A 21,914-nucleotide genomic window follows, 5' to 3' on the forward strand; every position below is an offset into this window, starting at 1 on the left:
CCCTCCGACAAAAACACCAATGGCGGCTGAGTTCTGTTTACGCGAAGACAGGTCCGGCATCCGCATATCGTCAACCCGAAAAGACTAAAACCAGCCAAAATGTAACCATAAGAATATTATGAAGCGTTGTGCCAAAGTATTCGCTGTCGTTTTTTTGATTTTCGTTAGTGTGGCAAGTGTCATAAAACTGTGTTTTTGTTTCTGGACCGGCCTGCTTGATGGGCGCGATTCCGAGGAAGTCGACGTTTGGCTGGAAGAGAACCACCTGGAGAACTTCAAGGATTTGTTGGTGCAGAGAGGTGAGCGAATCAATCAATTACGACGCAAATTCGTTTAAATAATGTTGCGAATCGAGGCGGCGCCTGTCATTATTCACTTGTTTACCCATTAACGCGGCCCACTCGATCCCGATTAATGGGGGCGGGGGTGGCGTCAGGCGCAGTACGCCGCCCCCAGTCGCCCAGGGTTACGGACAAAGCCGCTGCCGACTGCAGTCGCTGTCGAGCACCCATCGCGAACCATCGCGCCGACATGGAGCCCCGCCGCCGCGCTGCAGCCCCCCTTTTTTGCATTTGCACGTTGCGGGCGCTTTGAGTGCAGAATGTGGGATGACGATACTGAAATTTGCTCAATTGGCATGACCATGCAGCCGTCCGCTAGTGCCTCTTCTGGTAAGGTAGCGATAGCGTGTACACGGAGGACTCGTAATTCTGCGGTTATTTGCTTTGCGTGCTGATAATAGCTGCGATAACGGGGTGAGCGAGAAATGGTGGATGCGCCAGTTCGAAAGTTCGATAAAAATGTGTGAATTATTTTGTAGAGAGGGTGGATAGCGGTGAAGCACGAGGGTTATTTCTGGGTTGTACCGATGTTTGGAAGTGTTTTTTTTTTTGTATTATGATTTCATTTTTTGTATTTTGTTGTTTCCAATCCATAGCTTCATACTGAAAGGTATCAAATTTATCATCAGCATTTAGTTTTCAATTTTATTTTTAATTTAGATAGTTGAATCACTGTGGCGGTGGAAAATAATTGGATTAAAAAAAACAAAAAAAATGGTAAAATAACTCGTTAGTGTCTCTGAGAAGCTAAAATATTAATAAGAGAATTTTTGGTCCAAAAAGGTTTGGTGAAACTCTGTTGTGGGAATACAGTTGAAAAAAAAGAATTTAAATTGCGAGCGCAGCGAGCACGTTCGGGTGTATTTTAAAAACTTATTTATTGCTGTCTCTGAGAAGCTAAATTATTACGAACAATTTTGTTGTTATTTAAAAATGTTTTGACACTAAGTTAATTAAATAATAATAATAATAAAGTCGAAAACTTGAAAAACCAAAAAATCGAATCCGAAAAATCGGGAAAACTGAGAAATCCAGAAATTACAAAATTCCCAAAATTGAAATGTTGACAAATTGAGAAATGGAAAACTTGAAAATTGAAAAACCAAGAGATCGAGAAAACTGAGAAATCCAGAAATTGCAAAATTCCCAAAATTGAAATATTGAAAAATTAAGAAATGGAGAACTCGAGAAATCTAAAAATCGTAAAATAGGACAATGTAAAACTTAAAAAATGGAAAAAATGAAAAATCGAAAATTCAAATATGTATTGGAAAAATATCGAAGAACTGCTAAATCGAAATATCTAAAATTTAAACAACTGAAATATAAAACATCGAAAAATATGTAGAAGAATCGAAAAATTGAACATTCGAACAATCGAAACATCAAAAAATCGAAAAATTGATTATTTATGGAAAATTTGAGAACTCAAAAAAATTGATAAATATTGAAAAATTGAAAAATTAAAAAACCGAAAAGTAAAAATTCAACAATCGGAAAGTCAAAAAACCGAAAAATTGAAGAACCGAAATACTGAAAAATCCCAAAACTGAGAAATCTAAAGATTGAAAAAAAAAATACCCAATTAAAATAAAAAAAATGCAAATTCGAGTAATGGAATCGAAAAACCGAATGAAAAAAATATGGAAAAATGGAAAATTCATAAAATCGAAAAATCAAAAAAAAATCAAAAATTCGAAAAATAAAAATATCAAAGACCTAGCAAATCGAAAAATCTACAGTTTGAAATATTAAAATATCGAAAAATTGAAGACGCGAAAAACTGAAAAATCGAACGATCGAAACATCAAAAAATCGAAAAATTTTAAAAATTCAAAAATCTAAAATTTGAAGATCGAACAGTTGAAAAACCGAAAAAGCGAAAATCCAAAATTTAAAAAATCAAAAAATTGCAAATCTGAAATACCGAAATATTGAGAAATCGAAAAATTGAAAAATCAAAAAATCGAATCCGAAAAATCGGGAAAACTGAGGAGTTCAGAAATTGCAAAATTCCCAAAGTTGAAATGTTGAAAAATTGAGAAATGGAAAACTTGAAAATTGAAAAACCAAGAAATCGAGAAAACTGAGAAATCCAGAAATTGCAAAATTCCCAAAATTGAAATATTGAAGAATTGAGAAATGGAGAACTCGAAAAATCGAGAAATCTAAAAATCGTAAAATCGGACAATGTAAAACTTAAAAAATGGAAAAAATGAAAAATCGAAAATTCAAATATTGGAAAAATATCAAAGAACTGCCAAATCGAAATATCTAAAATTTAAACAACTGAAATAATGAAACGTCGAAAAATATGTGGAAGAATCGAAAAATTGAAAACTCGAACAATCGAAACATCAAAAATCGAAAAATTGAAAAATTCAAAAATCTGAAATTTAGAGATCGAACAGTTGAAAAGTCAAAAAATTGCAAAACTGAAATAACGAAATATTGAGAAATTGAAAAATCGAAACATCAAAACATTCAGCATCTAAAATCGAAGTATTGGAAAATCCCAAAATTGATTATTTATGGAAAATTTGAGAACTCAAAAAAATTGATAAATATCTTAAAAATTCAACAATCGGAAAGTCAAAAAACCGAAAAATTGAAGAACGGAAATACTGAGAAATCTAAAGATTGAAAAAAAAGACCCAATTAAAATAAAAAAAAGGCAAATTCGAGTAATGGAATCGAAAAACGGAATGAAAAAAATATGGAAAAATTTAAAATTCAAAAAATCGAAAAATCAAAAAAAAAATCAAAAATTCGAAAAATAAAAATATCAAAGACCTAGCAAATCGAAAAATCTACAGTTTGAAATATTAAAATATCGAAAAATTGAAGACGCGAAAAACTAAAAAATCGAACAATCGAAACATCAAAAAATCGAAAAATTTAAAAAATTCAAAAATCTGAAATTTGAAGATCGAACAGTTGAAAAACCGAAAAACCGAAAATCCAAAATTTAAAAAATCAAAAAATTGCAAATCTGAAATACCGGAATATTGAGAAATTGAAAAGTCGAAACAAAAAATTCAAGAGACGAAATATGAAAAAGCCGGAAAGTCGAAAAAGAAAGAAATCGAAAAATCGAAACATCAAACCATTCTACAAATTAGTAAGTCGAGAAGTCGAAAAACCGAAAAATTGAGAAATCAAAATAGAGAAATCAGCTGAAAGATCAAAAGCTTAAAAATTCGAAAAATTGCGAGCAAAGCGAGCACGTTCAGGTGTAATTTAAAAACGTATTTATCGTTGTCTCTGAGAAACTAAATTATTAAGAACAATTTTGTTGTTATTTAAAAATGTTTTGACACTAAGTTAATAAAATAATAATAAAATCGAAAAATTGAAAAATCAAAAAATCGAATCCGAAAAATCGGGAAAACTGAGGAGTCCAGAAATTGCAAAATTCCCAAAGTTGAAATGTTGAAAAATTGAGAAATGGAAAACTTGAAAATTGAAAAACCAAGAAATCGAGAAAACTGAGAAATCCAGAAATTGCAAAATTCCCAAAATTGAAATATTGAAAAATTGAGAAATGGAGAACTCGAAAAATCGAGAAATCTAAAAATCGTAAAATCGGACCATGTAAAACTTAAAAAATGGAAAAAATGAAAAATCGAAAATTCAAATATTGGAAAAATATCAAAGAACTGCCAAATCGAAATATCTAAAATTTAAACAACTGAAATAATGAAACGTCGAAAAATATGTGGAAGAATCGAAAAATTGAAAACTCGAACAATCGAAACATCAAAAAATCGAAAAATTGAAAAATTCAAAAATATGAAATTTAGAGATCGAACAGTTGAAAAGTCAAAAAATTGCAAAACTGAAATAACGAAATATTGAGAAATTGAAAAATCGAAACATCAAAACATTCAGCATCTAAAATCGAAGTATTGGAAAATCTCAAAATTGATTATTTATGGAAAATTTGAGAACTCAAAAAAATTGATAAATATATTAAAAATTCAACAATCGGAAAGTCAAAAAACCGAAAAATTGAAGAACGGAAATACTGAGAAATCTACAGATTGAAAAAAAAAGACCCAATTAAAATAAAAAAAAGGCAAATTCGAGTAATGGATTCGAAAAACCGAATGAAAAAAATATGGAAAAATTTAAAATTCAAAAAATCGAAAAATCAAAAAAAAAAATCAAAAATTCGAAAAATAAAAATATCAAAAGACCTAGCAAATCGAAAAATCTACAGTTTGAAATATTAAAATATCGAAAAATTGAAGACGCGAAAAACTAAAAAATCGAACAATCGAAACATCAAAAAATCGAAAAATTTAAAAAATTCAAAAATCTGAAATTTGAAGATCGAACAGTTGAAAAACCGAAAAACCGAAAATCCAAAATTTAAAAAATCAAAAAATTGCAAATCTGAAATACCGAAATATTGAGAAATTGAAAAATCGAAACAAAAAATTCAAGAGACGAAATATGAAAAAGCCGGAAAGTCGAAAAAGGAAGAAATCGAAAAATCGAAACATCAAACCATTCTACAAATTAGTAAGTCGAGAAGTCGAAAAACCGAAAAATTGAGAAATCAAAATAGAGAAATCAGTTGAAAGATCAAAAGCTTAAAAATTCGAAAAATTGCGAGCGCAGCGAGCACGTTCAGGTGTAATTTAAAAACGTATTTATTGTTGTCTCTGAGAAACTAAATTATAAAGAACAATTTTGTTGTTATTTAAAAATGTTTTGACACTAAGTTAATAAAATAATAACAAAATCGAAAAATTGAAAAATCAAAAAATCGAAAAATTGAAAAATTCAAAAATCTGAAATTTAGAGATCGAACAGTTGAAAAGTCAAAAAATTGCAAAACTGAAATAACGAAATATTGAGAAATTGAAAAATCGAAATATCAAAACATTCAGCATCTAAAATCGAAGTATTGGAAAATCCCAAAATTGATTATTTATGGAAAATTTGAGAACTCAAAAAAATTGATAAATATATTAAAAATTCAACAATCGGAAAGTCAAAAAACCGAAAAATTGAACGGAAATACTGACAAATCTAAAGATTGAAAAAAAAGACCCAATTAAAATAAAAAAAAGGCAAATTCGAGTAATGGAATCGAAAAACCGAATGAAAAAAATATGGAAAAATTTAAAATTCAAAAAATCTCGAAAAATAAAAAAAAAATCAAAAATTCGAAAAATAAAAATATCAAAGACCTAGCAAATCGAAAAATCTACAGTTTGAAATATTAAAATATCGAAAAATTGAAGACGCGAAAAACTGAAAAAATCGAACAATCGAAACATCAAAAAATCGAAAAATTTTAAAAATTCAAAAATCTGAAATTTGAAGATCGAACAGTTGAAAAACCGAAAAACCGAAAATTGCAAATCTGAAATACCGAAATATGAAAAAGCCGGAACCATTCTACAAATTAGTAAGTCGAGAAGTCGAAAAACCGAAAAATTGAGAAATCGAAATAGAGAAATCAACTGAAAAATCAAAAGCTTAAAATTTCGAAAAATTGAGAAATCGAAATAGACCAAAACCAAAATATTGAAAAGTTAAAAACTGGAACATTTAAAATTGAAAAATCGAAAAATTGGAAAATCGAAAAATCGAAATATTGGAAAATTCCAACTTATCGAAAATTTGAGAAATCAAAAAAATTGATAAATATTGAAAAATTGAAGAATTAAAAAACCGAAAAGTAAAAATTCGATAATCGGAAAGTCAAAAAACCGAAAAATTGAAGAACCAAAACTGAAATACCGCAAAATTGAGAAATCGAAAGATTGAAAAAAAATTGAACCAATTAAAATTTAAAAAAATCAAATTCGAGTAATGGAAATGAAAAATCGAAAAACCGAATGGAAAAAATGTAAAATTCAAAAAATCGAAAAATCAATAGAAAATGAAAAACCAAAAAATCGATAAATCGAAATACATATTGGAAAATTCCAAAATTGATACTATCGAAAATTTGAGTAGTCAAAAAATTGAACGTTTTATTGACGTCAAAAATAGATAAATATTGAAATATTGAAAAATTGAAAAACCGAAAACTAAAAATTCGATAATCGAAAAATCAAAAAATCGAAAAATTGAAGAACCGAAATACGGAAAAATTCCAAAACTGAATTATTGAAGAATTGGAAAATCGAATGATTGAGAAAAAATTTAAACATTTACATTAAAAAAAAAACAAATTCGAGTAGTAGAAATGAAAAATCGGAAAATAAAAAAAATGGAAATATCAAAGACCTAGCAAATGAAAAATTTACAATTTAAACAATTGAAAATATTAAAATGTCGAAAAATTGAAGACGCGAAAAACTGAAAAATCGAACAATGGAAACATCAAAAAATCGAAAAATTCAAACATCCAAAAATTCAAAAATCAAAAAATCGGGGAAGTGAAAATCTAAAATTTAAGAAGAAATTGAAAAATTACATAATTAAAATGATGAAAAATTAGGAAATCGAAACAATAAAAATTGAAAAGACGAAAAATCAAAAAGGCAGAAGGTCGACAAAGCGAGAAATCGAAAAATCGAAACATCAAAAAATTTTGCATCCACAAATTAGAAAGTCGAGAAGTCGAAAAATCGAAAAGTTGGGAATTAAAAAACTGAAATATTTAAAATTTAAAAACTGATCAATGAAAAATCAAAACTGAAACATTCGAAATTTTAAAAAATCCATGAATCGAAAAATTGGAAATTAAAAGACCAAAAAACCGAAATATTGGAAAATTCCAAAATTGATTCGTTATGGAAAATTTGAGAAATCAAAAAATTGAATGTTTAGCAACGTCACAAATTGATAAATTGAAAAATTAAAAAACCGAAAAGTAAAAATTCGACAAATCGAAAAGTCAAAAAACCGAAAAATTGAAAAATCAAAATACAAAAAATCCCAAAATTGAAGTATCGAAAAATTGGGAAATCGGAAGATTGAAAAAAAATTCAAAGATCGAGTAATGGAAATGAAAAATTGAAAAACCTAATGAAAAAAAAGTATGGAAAAAGTCGTAAAATTGAAAAAATCGAATTATCGAATAATCAAAAAATTCAAAAATCTAAAATTCAAACATCCAAAAATTCAAAAATCAAAAAATCGAGGAAGTGAAAATCTAAAATTTAAGAAATTGAAAAATTACAAAATTAAAATGGTGAAAAATTAGGAAATCGAAAAACTGAAAAATTGAAAAGACGAAAAATCAAAAAGGCAGAAGGTCGGCAAAGCAAGAAATCGAAAAATCGAAACATCAAAAAAATTTGCATCCACAAATTAGAGAGTCGAGAAGTCGAAAAACCGGAAAATTGAAAAATCGAAAAATTAGAAATTAAAAAATTGAAATATTTAAAATTTAAAAACTGATTAATGAAAAATCAAAAGCTTAATAATTCGAAAAATTGAAAAATTGAGAAATCACAACTAAAACATTCGAAATTTAAAAAAATCGTTGAATCGAAAAATTGGAAATTAAAAGATCAAAAAACCGAAATATTGGAAAATTCCAAAATTGATTCGTTATCGAAAATTAGAGAAATCAAAAAATTGAATGTTTAGCAACGTCACAAATTGATGAATTGAAAAATTAAAAACCGAAAAGTAAAAATTCGACAAATCGAAAAGTCAAAAAAACGAAAAATTGAAGATCAGAATACTGAAAAATCCCAAAATTGAAATAGGTATCGAAAAATTGGGAAATCGAAAGATTGAAAAAAAAATTTAAAGATCGAGTAATGGAAATGAAAATTGAAAAACCTAATGACAAAAAGTATGGAAAAGGTCATAAAATTGAAAAATGTAAAATTCAAAAAATCGGAATATCGAAAAATCAAAAAAATGAAAAATCAAAAATTTGAAACATAGAAATATCAAAGAACTAGCAAATCGAAAAATCCACAATTTAAACAATTGAAATATTAAATTATCGAAAACTTGAAGACGCGAAAAATTGAAAAATCGATAAAATTCAAAAATCTAAAATTTAAAAATCAAAAATTGAAAAATCGAAAACCGAGAAAGCGAAAATGTAAAATTTAAAAAACGAAAAAATTACAAAACTAAAACAATGAAAAATTGAAAATATGGAAAATCAAAAAGCCAGAGGGCCGACAAAGCGAGGAATCGAAAAATCGAAACATCAAAAAAATCAACATCCAGGAATCAGGAAGTCGAGAAGTTGAAAAAACGAAAAATTGAAAAATTGCAAAATGAAAAAATTTAAGAAGCGAAATATTGAAAAATTCCAAAACTCAGCGAAAATTTGCTAAATTGACAAATCGAAAAATTTAAAAACCAGAAATTAAAAAACCGCAATATCGAAATCCTAAAAAAAAATCGAAAGCTTAAGCAATCGAAACAAAACCTGAAAAATCCAGAAATTAATAAATTTCCAAAATTGAAATGTTGAAAAATTGGCAAAAATGAAAACTTGAGAAATCGGGAAATCTAAAAATCGAAAAGTTCAAAAATTTCAGTACATCGTTGATTAATGGAAACATCAAAAAAATCCTAAAATCGAAAAATGGAAAACCGAGAAAGCGAAAATCAAAAATTTAAGAAATAGAAAAATTACAAAACTAAAATGATGAAAAATTAGGAAATCGAAACAATAAAAAATTGAAAAGACGAAAAATCAAAAAACCAGAAGGTCGACAAAGCGAGAAATCAAAAATCGAAACATCCAGAAATCAGGAAGTCGGGAAGTCGAAAAAACGAAAAATTGGGAAATCGATATAGGGAAAAAATCGGAAAATCGAAAACTTAGAAATTAAAAAATTGAAAAGTGGAAATATCAAACAATTGAAATATCGAAATATCTAAAATTTAAAAAAGTGAAAAGATTAAAATGTCGAAAATATGAAAAATCGAACAATTGAATTATTCAAAGATCTAAATTTAAGGATGGAAAAATTGAAAAATCAAAAATTCGAAAAATGGAATTATCAAAGAACTGGTAAATCGAAAAATCTAAAATATAAACAAAGGAAATAAATTCTTTTATTTTTTTTTTGTTAAATTGATTTTTGTTTTTTTTTTTTGAAATAACGAATAATTAAAAAATCGAACAATCAAACAGTAAAAAATTTAAAAATTTAAAGATCATTGAAGGGGCGAAAAATCAAAAGTTCAACATCCAGAAATTAGAAAGTCGAGACTCGAAAAACCGAAAAATTGAGAAATCGAAACGGAAAAAATGGAAAAGTTAGAAATTCAAAAGTTGAAACATTTAAAATTCATAAACCGAAAAATTGAAACCTCCAAAACTTAAATATTGGAAAAATTGAAAAATAGACATATCAAACAATTGAAAAATCGAAAAATCGAGAAATCGAAAGACATATCTAAAATTTAAAAAAGTGAAAAAATAAAATATCGAAAATATGAAAATTTAAACAATCGAAACATAAAAAAAAACGAAAAATTGAAAAGTTAAAAAAACTACAATTTAAATACTGAAAAATTTAAAAAGTCGAAAAATCGAGATACCGAAAAGTCGAAAAATCGAGATACCGAAAAGTCGAAAAATCGAAACATTGAGAAATCGAAATAGGTCATATTCAAAAAATCGAAAGTTAGAAATTGAAACATTTAAAAGAACCCAAATATTGAAAAATTCCAAAAGTAGTTTGATGCGAAAAACTGAAAATTTCAAAACATAAAAAAGTGATAGATGAAAAATCGAAAAATTTTAAAAACGTAAAATTGAACGTACAACACTTTCAGTCACCACATCCTTTTTCAAATGCTTGATGCGGGATATCATAGAACAAATTTTATATGTAGTGCGGCGCTTTTTCGAACTTTGGAAGATTTATAGCCTCTGAATCGCCTCGCCCTAGAAATTCGTTCAGAAAACGTAGTAATAAATAATTACATTGTCACTGTATAAAAAAATGAACTTATCTTTTTAGAAAAAAAAGCGTTGCTTAAATTAAAATAAGCGTCCAAACTGGCACCAAGTTTTTGAAAATGCTTTACATCCGTCCTTACTTTACTTTAATTAACGAGTGCCTTAAAATGGAACAAATCTGCTCTTAGCCAACCATTGTTTGAACATCCGTGTAGATTTGGCCTCGTAATGTAAATTCTACGTGATGAGACTCTTGAGACATGAAAATCCATATCTCAGCATGATTAAGGATAACGAATGATTCTTAATAACGAGGATGAATTGCAGACTACGGAACGTCAACTATGAATATTTTAAAGACATAGTTTTATCGCGCTCCTTGGAAGGAACTGTAACACTCTATGAGAAACACATTAATTATAAAACCGATATCGACTTCCAAAAGAAAACGTTTTGGACTGAGTTTTTTTTTTTTTTCGCTTTGAAAGATGTTTCCCCTATTTTATTCGACGAGATTTGTATTTTTTTTGTGCGTGGAAATGAACATCTGCAGACTGTAACGTCATCAGCATCGATTTTTGGCATATGTTTGCCGAAAACTCGACCCGGCGACACATTATCCTCGAATATTGGTCTTAACTTTCTCTCATTACGAAACTTAGGGAGTTTGTTGATGCTTATTTTTTTAATCTGGTGTAAAACTAAAAATCTATGCTTATGTATTTTTAATGAATTTGTTAGGTGATAGGATACGTATTTGGAAACAACCTATTGTGGGGTATTAAGATTTGTTTTAACTATTAAAACAACGGTTACTAGCTCACTGGGTTGGAAGTAATGATTTATTAATTACGTAGAAACTTGCACGAACTTGTAATTATGAGTCAAAATCGATGTTGTGAGGGGGAACGTCAACAGGATTTTGGAACAATGTGATACATATACTTGTCGGAAGCAAACTTAACCTACTAACTGAAAAAAGAAATGAAAATGAAAAGGGAATAAATGAACACGCAAGGGATTTGGAAACACAATAAGAACAATTATTGTATAATAGCTTTGAAAATTAGAATACACTTATTAGTATTAATGGAAGAATTTTTCCTAAATTTGACTAGCTATTTACTCACAAATTTAATGATTATGAAATGGTTCGAAAATTAAATTTTGACCTTCATTTTAATTTATTTATGTTTGGTGACGAAGCATGTGAACGTGCATGCAGTTATTCATGGCAGTAATTTTTATTAGTTTGCACGACATTTGAGGTGGCGGGTTGAAACAGGCTAAATAAAATTGTTTTAACAATTTTATTTTTTTTTTTTGTTATTAGGGGGACAATATTAAAAAGAAAACATCTAGGGTCCGAAATTCTTGAATCGGGTCTATGGTCATTAATCTTCAATTTCACAATCTCGCGTTTTCCTTCTCAGGCATATCCCAACTGGCCCAATGCGGCCAATTGGGCGACCTGCCAGAACTCCCCGCTCCCGACGAACAACGTCTCCAGAAGGCGGCTGCCTTGCTGCAACAACGCCTTGTCCTTCGTCAGTGGCTCACCAAACACAACCTCCAGCATTACTACCCGCGCCTCCTTAACCTCGAAGTGACCAGTCTCGAAGACGTCTACTGGCTAGAAGACACCAAAGCGAAGTCCATCTTGCAGAAAGACTTCCCGAGGTGGTCGTCCGCGCGACAGTCCCTCCCTACGTCCAAGGTGCTGTTGGAAACGTTAAAAGCAGACCTTTGGTCCGAGGTTGTCAAGTCCAGTAGTCACCAGGACGCTTGGACATGGGGTTAGTTGTTTTTTGAAGTTTTCAGCCAGAAAACAATCGTTGACGTTTTCTAGGAGGCATGTTGGTCGTTTCTGTTTCGGTTGCCGGTTTGGTGACGCTAGCAGCGATGACCCAACCGTCGTTGGCTCCCGAAGCCAAACATTCTCTGTTGCAGTATGTGACGGGGAAGTACCTGTTGCCGTCGAATTGCAAGGTACCAACGCGACATGATGAAAAAACGAAGTGTAACGTTGTCGTTTCTAGGTGATTTTCCATTGGTCCGATCCCCATTCCGTAGGGCACACGGTGTGCTTCACTGTACAGTTCTACCAACGTAATGGACAGCCTTATCCGATCTGTGATACAGACAATTTTGTCGTTGACGTTTCCGAGGGTACCAGGAAGGTAAACGTCTTGAAAGACTAAAAACTGGATTTTATTATCTTTAACCCTAGATGGTGGTTATGACAGAGCTGGGCTCGCCCACCGACCCCAATAGTGGCAATATTGCAAAAGTTAAGTTCACAGTACGACACGCAGGCCAGTACAGGATTAGTATAATGGTGAGCAACCAACATGTAGCTGGAAGTCCTTTCATGAGAACGTTCGTTGCTGGACCTGCCTACGCCCAACGGACTGTAGTGGTAAGGCACTGTAGTACAGTCGTCTGTACTGCAAGCGTCGCCCATTTGTTGTACATAGAACCGCGAGACGAATACGGGAACATTTGTGGCTACACGTCTGAAGAGGATCCGACGGAGGTGGGTCGAAATCTCTCACTACAATTTACATATTTTTGTTTCGTAGGGTTATACAGTACACATCACACAATTAGGGACTTATTCTAAAGAGTCAAATTTGGACATCGACGACAATAATTTTACGTCAGCTTTAGATTACGACTGGCAAAGTCAACGAGTAAGCCTACAGCTTAAGTTTATCTACGAGGGGTGCTACCACACCACTATTAAATATAAAGGGACGGAACTACATAACGGTGATTTTGACATCATAGTTCTTAATAGTAAGTAAAAAGAGGCGGCGTTGTTTGTTGGCATAATTCGCTTTCTGTGCAGGTATAGATTCTACTCTAGTCCATAAGAACGTAGCATCGAAGAATCACAACATTTGTTACGAGGCTAAATTGATAGGTGTTAATGGAGACAGATTACAGAAGCCTAAAAAAATCATGTGTTACGTTTCACCGAAGCAGCTGATCATTAAAGAACTCATCTTGAAATTCATTCCTAAGAGATTATACACGTTTCGACTGTGTCCTTCCACTAAGGTAACTGGATAAAATACACCTAGGCGGTATATGGAAGGAGACCAACCCGTTTTTCGGCACTCATGTACTATTTTAATGCGTGTATTGAGAATTTGTTTTGTTATTTGGAAATTTTGTTTATCACATTTTAAAATATCAAGTTAAAAAAATTGTAAAGTTTGATTTTGCGGATTTTATATTTTTTATGAGAACCGCTATAAATATCTAAACATGACGTCATCAATTTTTTGGGGGCGATAAAGAGATATATTTTGACTACCATGCCTGCAATAACTTCAAAATGTCTGCAAAATTTCAATAAGAGATGGCGCACCAACATTTGACCGTCAAACGCCGTCAAATAGCTTGAAAAATCGAAAATTCGAAACTATTGAAAAACGAAAACTGAGACAAAGCGAGAAATCGAAAAGTCGAGAAGTCGAAAAAATCAAAAAGTTAACAACTGAAACAGTAAAAAATTTTAAATAAAAAAAATATATAAATCCAGAAATCAAAGAATTGAACGATCGGAAACTCGAAATTCCAAATCTCTATAAATCGGGAACTCGAAAAATTGAAAAATTGGAAAACTGAAATATCGAAAAATTTAAAAACTCGAAAAATTGAAGAATAAAAATATGGAAGAACTAAATAATCGAAAAATCAAGAAATTGAGAAATCTAAAATTTAAAAAAATGAAAAATTAAAATATCGAAAAATTGATGAATCGAAAATTGAAAAACTGGAAACTCAAAAATAAAGAATCTAAAAATAAAAAATATAAAAAATCGAAAAATTGGAAAACCCATTAAAAACCCAAAATTTAAAACACCAAAACAGAAATCGATAAACTGATAAATCAAGAACTTAAAAATTCGCAAAATTGAAAAGCAAAAATATAGAAGAACTGAAAAATCGGAAAATTGAGAAATCTAAAAATATAAAATTTAAAAAATTCAACAATTAAAATATCGAAAAGCTGAGAAAAATCGAGAAATTAAAACATCGAAAATTTGAAAAATCTAAAATTAAAAAATTCAAGAATCGAAAAACTGAAAAATCGAGAAAATGAAAAATTTAAAAGTCAAATTACGAAAAATTGCGAAGGATATCGAAAAATTGAAAAATCGAGTCATGCAAAACTGAAAAAACGAAAACTCTAAAAATCAAAAAACAGAAATCGAAAATTCGAAACATTAAAAATTGAAAAACTCAAGCAGAGAGAAACGAAACGTCGAAATGTGTAGAAATCGAAAAATCAAAAACTTTAAAAATTCAAAAATTAAAATATCGAAAAGTTGAAAAATCGAGAAACTGAAACATCGAAAAACTGAAAATTTGAAAAATCGAAAAATCCAAAATTAAAAATTTGAAAAATGGAATAGAAAAATTGAAAAGTCGTGAAATTGCAAAAATTTAAAACTCAAATGACAAAAATTGGGAATTGAAAAATTGAAAAGTCGGGACATCGCAAAATTGGAAAATCGAGTCATCGAATAGCTGAAAAGTCGAAAAATCGAAAAGTTAGAAATTGAAAAATTTGAAAAATTTTAAATTAAAAAATATATATAAATCCGGAAATCGAAAAATTAAGCAATTGAAAGATCTAAAATTTAAAAATATTCAAAAACTAAATATCGAAAACTGAAAATCCGAAAGATCGAAAAATCCATAATTTAAAAAATCGAGAAATTGAAAAATTTAAAACCCAAATAATGAAAAATTGGGAAATCGAAAATTGAAAAGCCGGGACGTCGCAAAATTGGAAAATAGAGAAATCCAAAAGCCGAAAAATCGAAAAGCAAAGGAATCGAAAATACGAAAGTTCAAAAAATTGATAAACTGACGCGAAACATTAAAATGTCGAAAAATCGAAAAGTTAAATATTGAAAAATTGAAAAATTTTAAATGAAAAAGCCGAAAAACTGAAAAATTAAAGGATCGAAAAATCAAAAATTTTAAAAAACGAAAAATTTAAAGATCCAGACATGGAAACATTAAAAAATTGAAAAATCTAAAATTTAAAAACTCAAAAAATTGAAGAATATAAATATCGAGGAACTAATAAACTGAAAAATCGGGAAATGGAGAAATCTAAAATTGAAAAAATTAAAAAATCCAAAAACTGAAAAATCGAAAAACTAAATAATCGAAAAATAAAAAATTGAAAAACTCATTGAAAACCCAAAATTTAATAGACTAAAACATTAGAAAATCAATAAACTGAAAAATCAAAATCTTTAAAATTCGAAAAACTGAAAAGCAGAATAAAAAAATTGAGTAATCGAAAAATTTGAAAACTCGAAAAATTGAAGAATAGAAATATCGAAGAACTAAATAATCGAAAAATCAAGAAATGGAGAAATCTAAAATTAAAAAAAATGAAAAATTAAAATATCGAAAAATTGGTGAATCGAAAAACTGAAAAATAGAGAAATTGAAAAATGGAAATTCAAATTACGAAACATTGGGAAATCGAAAAGTCGAAAAACAGAGAAATCGAAAGTTCGGAACATTCAAAAATTGAAAAACTGAAGAGAGAAACGAAACTTCAAAATGTCCTGAAATCGAAAAGTCGACAAGTCGAATAAATCGAAAATAAAAATTGAAAAATGGAAAAATTTGAAACTAAAAAAAACTATGAATCCAGAAATCGAAGAATTGAACAATCAGAAAATTGAAAAATCCAAAGACTCAAAATCGAAAAATAAAAAATTTAAAAAATCGAAAAATTTCAAAAATCGAGAAATCGAAACATCAATAATCGAAAAATTGAAAAACCCATTAAAAACCCAAAACTTAAAAGACCAAAACATTAGAACATCGATAAACTGAAAAATCAAGAACTTAAAAATTCGTAAAATTGAAAAGCAGAAATATAGAAGAACTGCAAAAACCGAAAATTGAGAAATCTAAAAATCTAAAATTTAAAAAATTCAACAATTAAAATATCGAAAAATTGAGAAAAATCGAGAAATTGAAACATCGAAAAATCTAAAATTCAAAAATTGGGAGGGAAATCGAAAAATTGAAAAATCGAGACATGCAAAATTGAAAAAACGAAAAGTCGAAAAATCAGAAACTTAAAAAATTCAAAAATTAAAATATCGAAAACTTGAAAAGTTGAGAAACTGAAACATCGAAAAATTGAAAATTTGAAAAATCTAAAACTCAGAAATCGAAAAACCGAGAAATCGAAAAATCCAAAATTTAAAAATTCGAAAAATTTAATAGAAAAATTGAAAAGTCGAGAAATTGCAAAAATTTAAAACTCAAATGACCAAAAATTGGGAAATCGAAAAATCTAAAAGTTAGAAATTGAAAAAATTGAAAAATTTTAAATTAAAACATAAATCCGGAAATCGAAAAATTGAGCAATCGAAAAATCTAAAATTTGAAAATATTCAAAAACTAAAAATCGAAAAGTTGAAAAAAACGAGAAATTGAAACATCGAAAAACTGAAAAACCGAGAAATTGAAAAAATTTAAATCCAAATGATGAAAAATTGGGAAATCGAAAATTCGAAAGTTCAAAAAATTATAAAACTGAAACACAGAGAAACGAAACATCAAAATGTCGAAAAATCAAGAAATCGAAAAGTCTAAAAAATCGAAAAGTTCAACATTGAAAAATTGAAAAATTTTAAATAAAAAAAATATGTATATAAATCTAGAATAGAAATCAAAAAATTCAACAATCGGAAAATCTCAACATCGAAATCTCAATAAATCGGGGAACTCGAATATTTGAAAAACCGAGAAACTGAAAAATGGAAAAGTTAAAGAATCGAAAAATCAAAAATTTTAAAAAACAAAAAATTGAAAGATCGAGACATCGATACATTAAAAAACTGAAAAATTTAAAAACTCGAAAAATTGAAGAATATCGAGGAACTAATAAATAGAAAAATCGGGAAATGGAGAAATCTAAAATTGAAAAAATTGAAAAATCCTAAAACTGAAAAATCAAAAAATTAAACAATCGAAAAATCAAAAATTTTAAAAATTGAAAATTTGAAAAACCCATTGAAAACCCAAAATTTAACAGACTAAAACATTACAAAATCAATAAACTGAAAAATCAAAATCTTTAAAATTCGAAAAACTGAAAAGCAGAAATACAGAAGAACTGAAAAATCAAAAAATTGAGATTCTTACAATTTTTTTTCGTCGCTCTGTATCGAGTGGTAGATTTAAGAACCGTTTTGTTGCTGTTATGGGGGTTGCCAATGCGCGCGATTGGAGTCCAAGCCATTTGACGGCGTTTGACGGCCAAATGTTGGTACGCCATCTATAATTCGCTGGCCTTCTCCCTATCTCAATTGTGATGATTTTTTTTATTCGCGGTGAACCAAAGGGGTGGAGCTTAACTGCAAAGTACTTATTTCTTTACAAGAAATTAAAAACAGGTTTCTGAGTATCGTGTTGTTCAAAGAATACTATGTACATTAAGACAAAAAGGCAAAATATAAACCCCGCCCACCCACCCCATCTCGATTGTGATGATTTTTTTTATACTTAGAAACTTAAAACACGTTAAAAAAGGTAAATTTTTGTAAGAAAATATGGATTTAGGCAATTAGGCCCCTCCCCTAGGTCTACCAATGGTTTTCAATTTTTCGATGTTTCAATCCTACGATTTCTCAATTTTTGATTCTTCAATTTTTCGATGGTTCAGTTTTGGTTTTTCACGTTTTGATTCTTCAATTTTTCTTCCATTTTTCAATTTTTCGGTATTTCAGCTTTGGGATTTTTCAAAATGTCGATTCTTCAATTTCTCGATTTTTTTGACGTTTCAATTTTCGATCTCTCGATTTTTTACTTTTTCGATATTCAGTTTTTCAGTTTTATGTAACTGGTCTAACCGTTAAATAAATCATTATTATTATTGATGTTTCTATTTCTCAATTTTTCGAATTTTTCAAATTTTAAATTGTTCAGTTTGTTGATGTTTCAATTTAACAGTCTTTCAATTTTTCGGCTTCTCGGTTTTAGATTTTTTACTTCGGTCTTTCGACTTCTAGATTTTTCCAAATTTCAATTTTTCGATTTCTCAATTTTTCTGTTTCAGTTTTGCCTTTTTTAAATTCTTCAATTTTTTTCCCCATATTTCAATTCTCAATTTTTGGATTACTCGATTTTTCAATTTTCCAATTTATGGATTTTTTTCATGTTTCGAGTCCTTGGTTTTTTAATTATTGCATATTTTAATTTTTTAATTTTAATTTTTTTGTTATTCGATGTGAAACAATGGGGCGAAGCTTAACTGCAAAATACTTACTTCTTTACAAGAAATAAAAAACATGTTTTTGAGTATCGTGTTCTTCAAAGAATACTATGTACATTAAGATAAAAAGGCAAAATATAAACCCCGCCCACCCACCCCATCTCAATTGTGATGATTTTTTTATTCTTAGAAACTTAAAACACGTTTAAAATGGTCTGACAACGAATGAAAAATTCATGACAATTGAGGTAGGGATGGATATGGGTGGGGCTTAATTTTTGGCTTGTTTTTTTCTTAATATACACACTCTTTGAACAGCACGATACTCAAAAACTTATTTTTTTTTTCTTGTAGAGAAACAAAGATTTTGCAATTAAATTCCGCGCCTTTGGCTCTCGACGATTAAAAAAAAAAACATCACAACTGAGATAGGGTGGGTGGGCGGGGCCCGGTACTTTCCGAGATTATCTGTCTAATAAAAATAAAAAAAGTATGAAAAGCTTGCCGAACGGTTCCAATCTCCCCATCTACTGCTAAACCTACCCCGCCCTCTCCAATCAGGTGGTGACTCTTTCAGTTCAGTTTCCAAACCGACAGTCCGTCGAAAGCCCTGGACAACTCCACCGGCTTCTTCACCGTGGACGACGGCTGCCAACCTAAAATCGAACTCCTCTCCCGCGAACGCAACGTAATAGCAGCCACTTTCGCGCAGTTCCTGCTGAAGAACATGGGCGGCTCCGAAACCTTCAAAGACAAGCAAGACTTCTTCTATCACGAAGTGCGCAAGTACCACCAGAAGCACTACCACGAAAAACTCTCCATGAAAGTCAACCGCGAAAAACTCCTGGAGACTAGCATGAAAGCCACCAAGAACTTTTCGGTAGGCGAGTGGTGTAGGAATTTCGAAATCACGTTTCAAGGGGAACAAGGTACGACACGATTAATACAACTGGTGTTGGTATTAATGTACCCGTTTAGGTATCGACTGGGGCGGGTTGCGACGAGAGTGGTTCGAACTTATTTGTGCCCAGTTGTTTGACGCGAAACATGGGTTGTTCACGAGCTTCCATGAAGGGCAACAATCGTTGGTACACCCGAACCCGAACCGTCCGAGTCACCTGAAGTTGCGTCACTACGAATTCGCCGGAAAAGTAGTCGGGAAATGCTTGTACGAAAGCGCTCTGGGAGGGTCGTACCGACAACTGGTTCGTGCCCGTTTTACGAGATCTTTCCTGGCACAAGTAATCGGGCTTCGGGTTCACTACAAATACTTCGAACAGGACGATCCGGATCTATACCTTTCAAAAATCAAGTACCTTTTGGAGAACGACATCGACCAAATCGACACCGAGTTGTACTTTGTTGAAGAGCAGTACGACACGTCTGGTCAATTACTCAAAACAGTCGAACTAATCCCCAACGGTTCTAAAATCCGGGTTCGCAATTCTACGAAACTTCAGTACTTGGACGCGTTAGCACAGTACCGTTTAGCCACTAGCATCAAAGACGAAATGGAATCGTTCCTCAAGGGCTTGAACGAGCTCATTCCAGACAATCTTTTGAGTATTTTCGACGAAAACGAACTAGAAGTAAGCATTTTAGTAATAATATCAAAACACAGTTCCATTCACACGGTATTTCTAAACCGTTTGAAATGAACAATGTTTTGACGTCAAGGGTTTTAATGTCACAAAATGGACAGAAGATTCCAATTTTAATAATATTTGTCTGAATTGGCCTTCCAGTTGTTGCTGTGCGGGACAGGGCAGTACAGCATAGCCGATTTTAAACTCCACCACGTGATTAACGGGAATTCTGCAGAGTTTCGCAGGATTGTAGGTTGGTTCTGGGCAGCTATTGGGAATTTCACGCAGGAGGAAATGGCCAGGCTGTTACAATTTACCACTGGGTGTTCTCAGCTACCGCCAGGGGGCTTCAAGGAGCTCACTCCTAAGTTTCAGATTACAGCAGCGCCGACGTTCGGGAATCTTCCAACGGCACACACTTGGTATTAAACTGTGATAACGTGCGACGATAAAATTTCATGATGGTTTTGCAGTTTCAATCAGCTTTGTTTACCAGATTATGACTGCTATGAACATTTTGAGAAGTCGCTACTTTTGGCCATCAGCGAAGGGACGGAAGGATTCGGAATGGTGTGAACAAAAATCTGCGTTTATGAATCTCGTTTTCTAGATTTTTTGTTTTCATTATTGATATTGTCATCGCTGATACAAAACTGCAACGTATTATTAAAAGTGACATAATGATATGCAATGTGGAAAAATCGGTATGAGTAGGGAGCACGAGTGCAGCTAGTTTTACGAAATTTTCTATTTTTAATTTAATTTTTAAATAGTAACCTGTCATTTTTTTATCAATTTGTGAAAAAAATTACAATTTTGTACGAATATAAAATCACCTCTAATTTGTCAGATTTGTAAAACTCGTGCTCGAATTCTGTCCCCTATTTGCAAGCGAGGAGTACTGTATCTGTAAAATAATCAAAGTATGAACAACTATAGTGTACAGATTGTGATAATATTGTAAAACCGTGTTCATTAAACTATTGATTTAGGTTAGGCTGTGCAGTTATAATGCTTTTTAGGACTAGAGCTTATACTTTTAAGCAATATTTAAAGAAATCTTAACTATTGCACTTCTTTATTTTATTACAAGCGATTATGTACTTCATTAAGTTCTGAGTACCTGAATGTATAATTTTCATTTTATACTAGTATTATCTAGTCTAGTTTTTTCGTTTACAGTTGTGTTTTTTAACAACGATCTGATTATATTATTAAATAGAAGCAATGAAGATCTCGTATCTACTGTAATATTTGTATTTTTCTTGGGACCAGCGAGTTTCAAACTTAGTAGTGCTTACAGGATCAGATGACAATAGTTTTAAAACGCCTTGTAGTCAGTAAGATTGCATCCAGTGATTTGCTGTAGCATTTTATAAACCATACCTTCTCCATTTAATAGCCAATTAAATTTTAATCATAGAACGAGTCTTATATTACTCGTAGTTTACAAAGTTAGGTTTGGCTGAGTATACGATGTACATACGAAAAGAGAAGAGTTATTATTGACAGCCACCCTATATCCAGAGTGTATAAATCCTTGAATAAAACCCAAAAAACGATTTTTTTTATCAGTTAACCAAAAATTAGTCACAATGGTGGGCGTGAAAATTGCTAGTGTGAGTGTTTGTGGCTACTACTATCAGCAGGTAAGTGCAACTGCATTTTTTTTTATTAACTTCTTCATGTATTAATATTATTATATTATATTAATCAGTTAATGTTTTTAATAAAGTATTTGTTACCCCTTCGTACCCAACAGCGAGGGGTAACAAATACAGCTCCTCCGCCTTCTCTCTGCGGGTTGTCATAATTCCATAAACACTCCTTGTTTGATTACAAAAATTGAAATTCAGGTAGAAAAA

At 30.6% G+C, this 21,914-nt stretch overlaps 1 protein-coding gene across 2 annotated transcripts; it reads left to right on the plus strand.

Moving 5' to 3' along the window:
• The first annotated feature begins 118 nt into the window (after positions 1 to 118).
• On the plus strand, positions 119 to 21,611 carry LOC135124933 (apoptosis-resistant E3 ubiquitin protein ligase 1). Of its 2 annotated transcripts, none has more exons than XM_064050161.1 (11): positions 119 to 299; positions 11,628 to 11,990; positions 12,044 to 12,183; positions 12,234 to 12,374; positions 12,425 to 12,730; positions 12,777 to 12,993; positions 13,046 to 13,257; positions 19,041 to 19,392; positions 19,442 to 20,052; positions 20,209 to 20,471; positions 20,523 to 21,611. In XM_064050161.1, exons 1-11 carry the CDS (start codon positions 119 to 121, stop codon positions 20,623 to 20,625), a joined length of 2,889 nt encoding a protein of 962 aa, XP_063906231.1. In that variant the 3' UTR covers positions 20,626 to 21,611. The 2 variants fall into 2 exon arrangements, with proteins under 2 accessions (XP_063906231.1, XP_063906238.1); XM_064050168.1 differs by lacking the exon at positions 119 to 299 and adding an exon at positions 523 to 671.
• The last annotated feature ends 303 nt before the right edge of the window (positions 21,612 to 21,914 follow it).

Source organism: Zophobas morio, unplaced genomic scaffold (genome assembly GCF_036711695.1).
Source record: "Zophobas morio isolate AGI-343-1 ecotype UQ-CSIRO unplaced genomic scaffold, CSIRO_AGI_Zmor_V1 ptg000002l, whole genome shotgun sequence".
Classification (NCBI taxonomy): Eukaryota; Metazoa; Arthropoda; class Insecta; order Coleoptera; family Tenebrionidae; genus Zophobas; species Zophobas morio.

Bases quoted from the DNA above. Each gene is read 5' to 3' on its own strand.
- LOC135124933 (XM_064050161.1), top strand. From the start codon at position 119: ATGAAGCGTTGTGCCAAAGTATTCGCTGTCGTTTTTTTGATTTTCGTT. The intron at 12,994-13,045 runs GTAAGTAAAAAG...CTTTCTGTGCAG, and splicing joins TGACATCATAGTTCTTAATA to GTATAGATTCTACTCTAGTC. The intron at 20,472-20,522 runs GTATTAAACTGT...ATGGTTTTGCAG, and splicing joins CTTCCAACGGCACACACTTG to TTTCAATCAGCTTTGTTTAC.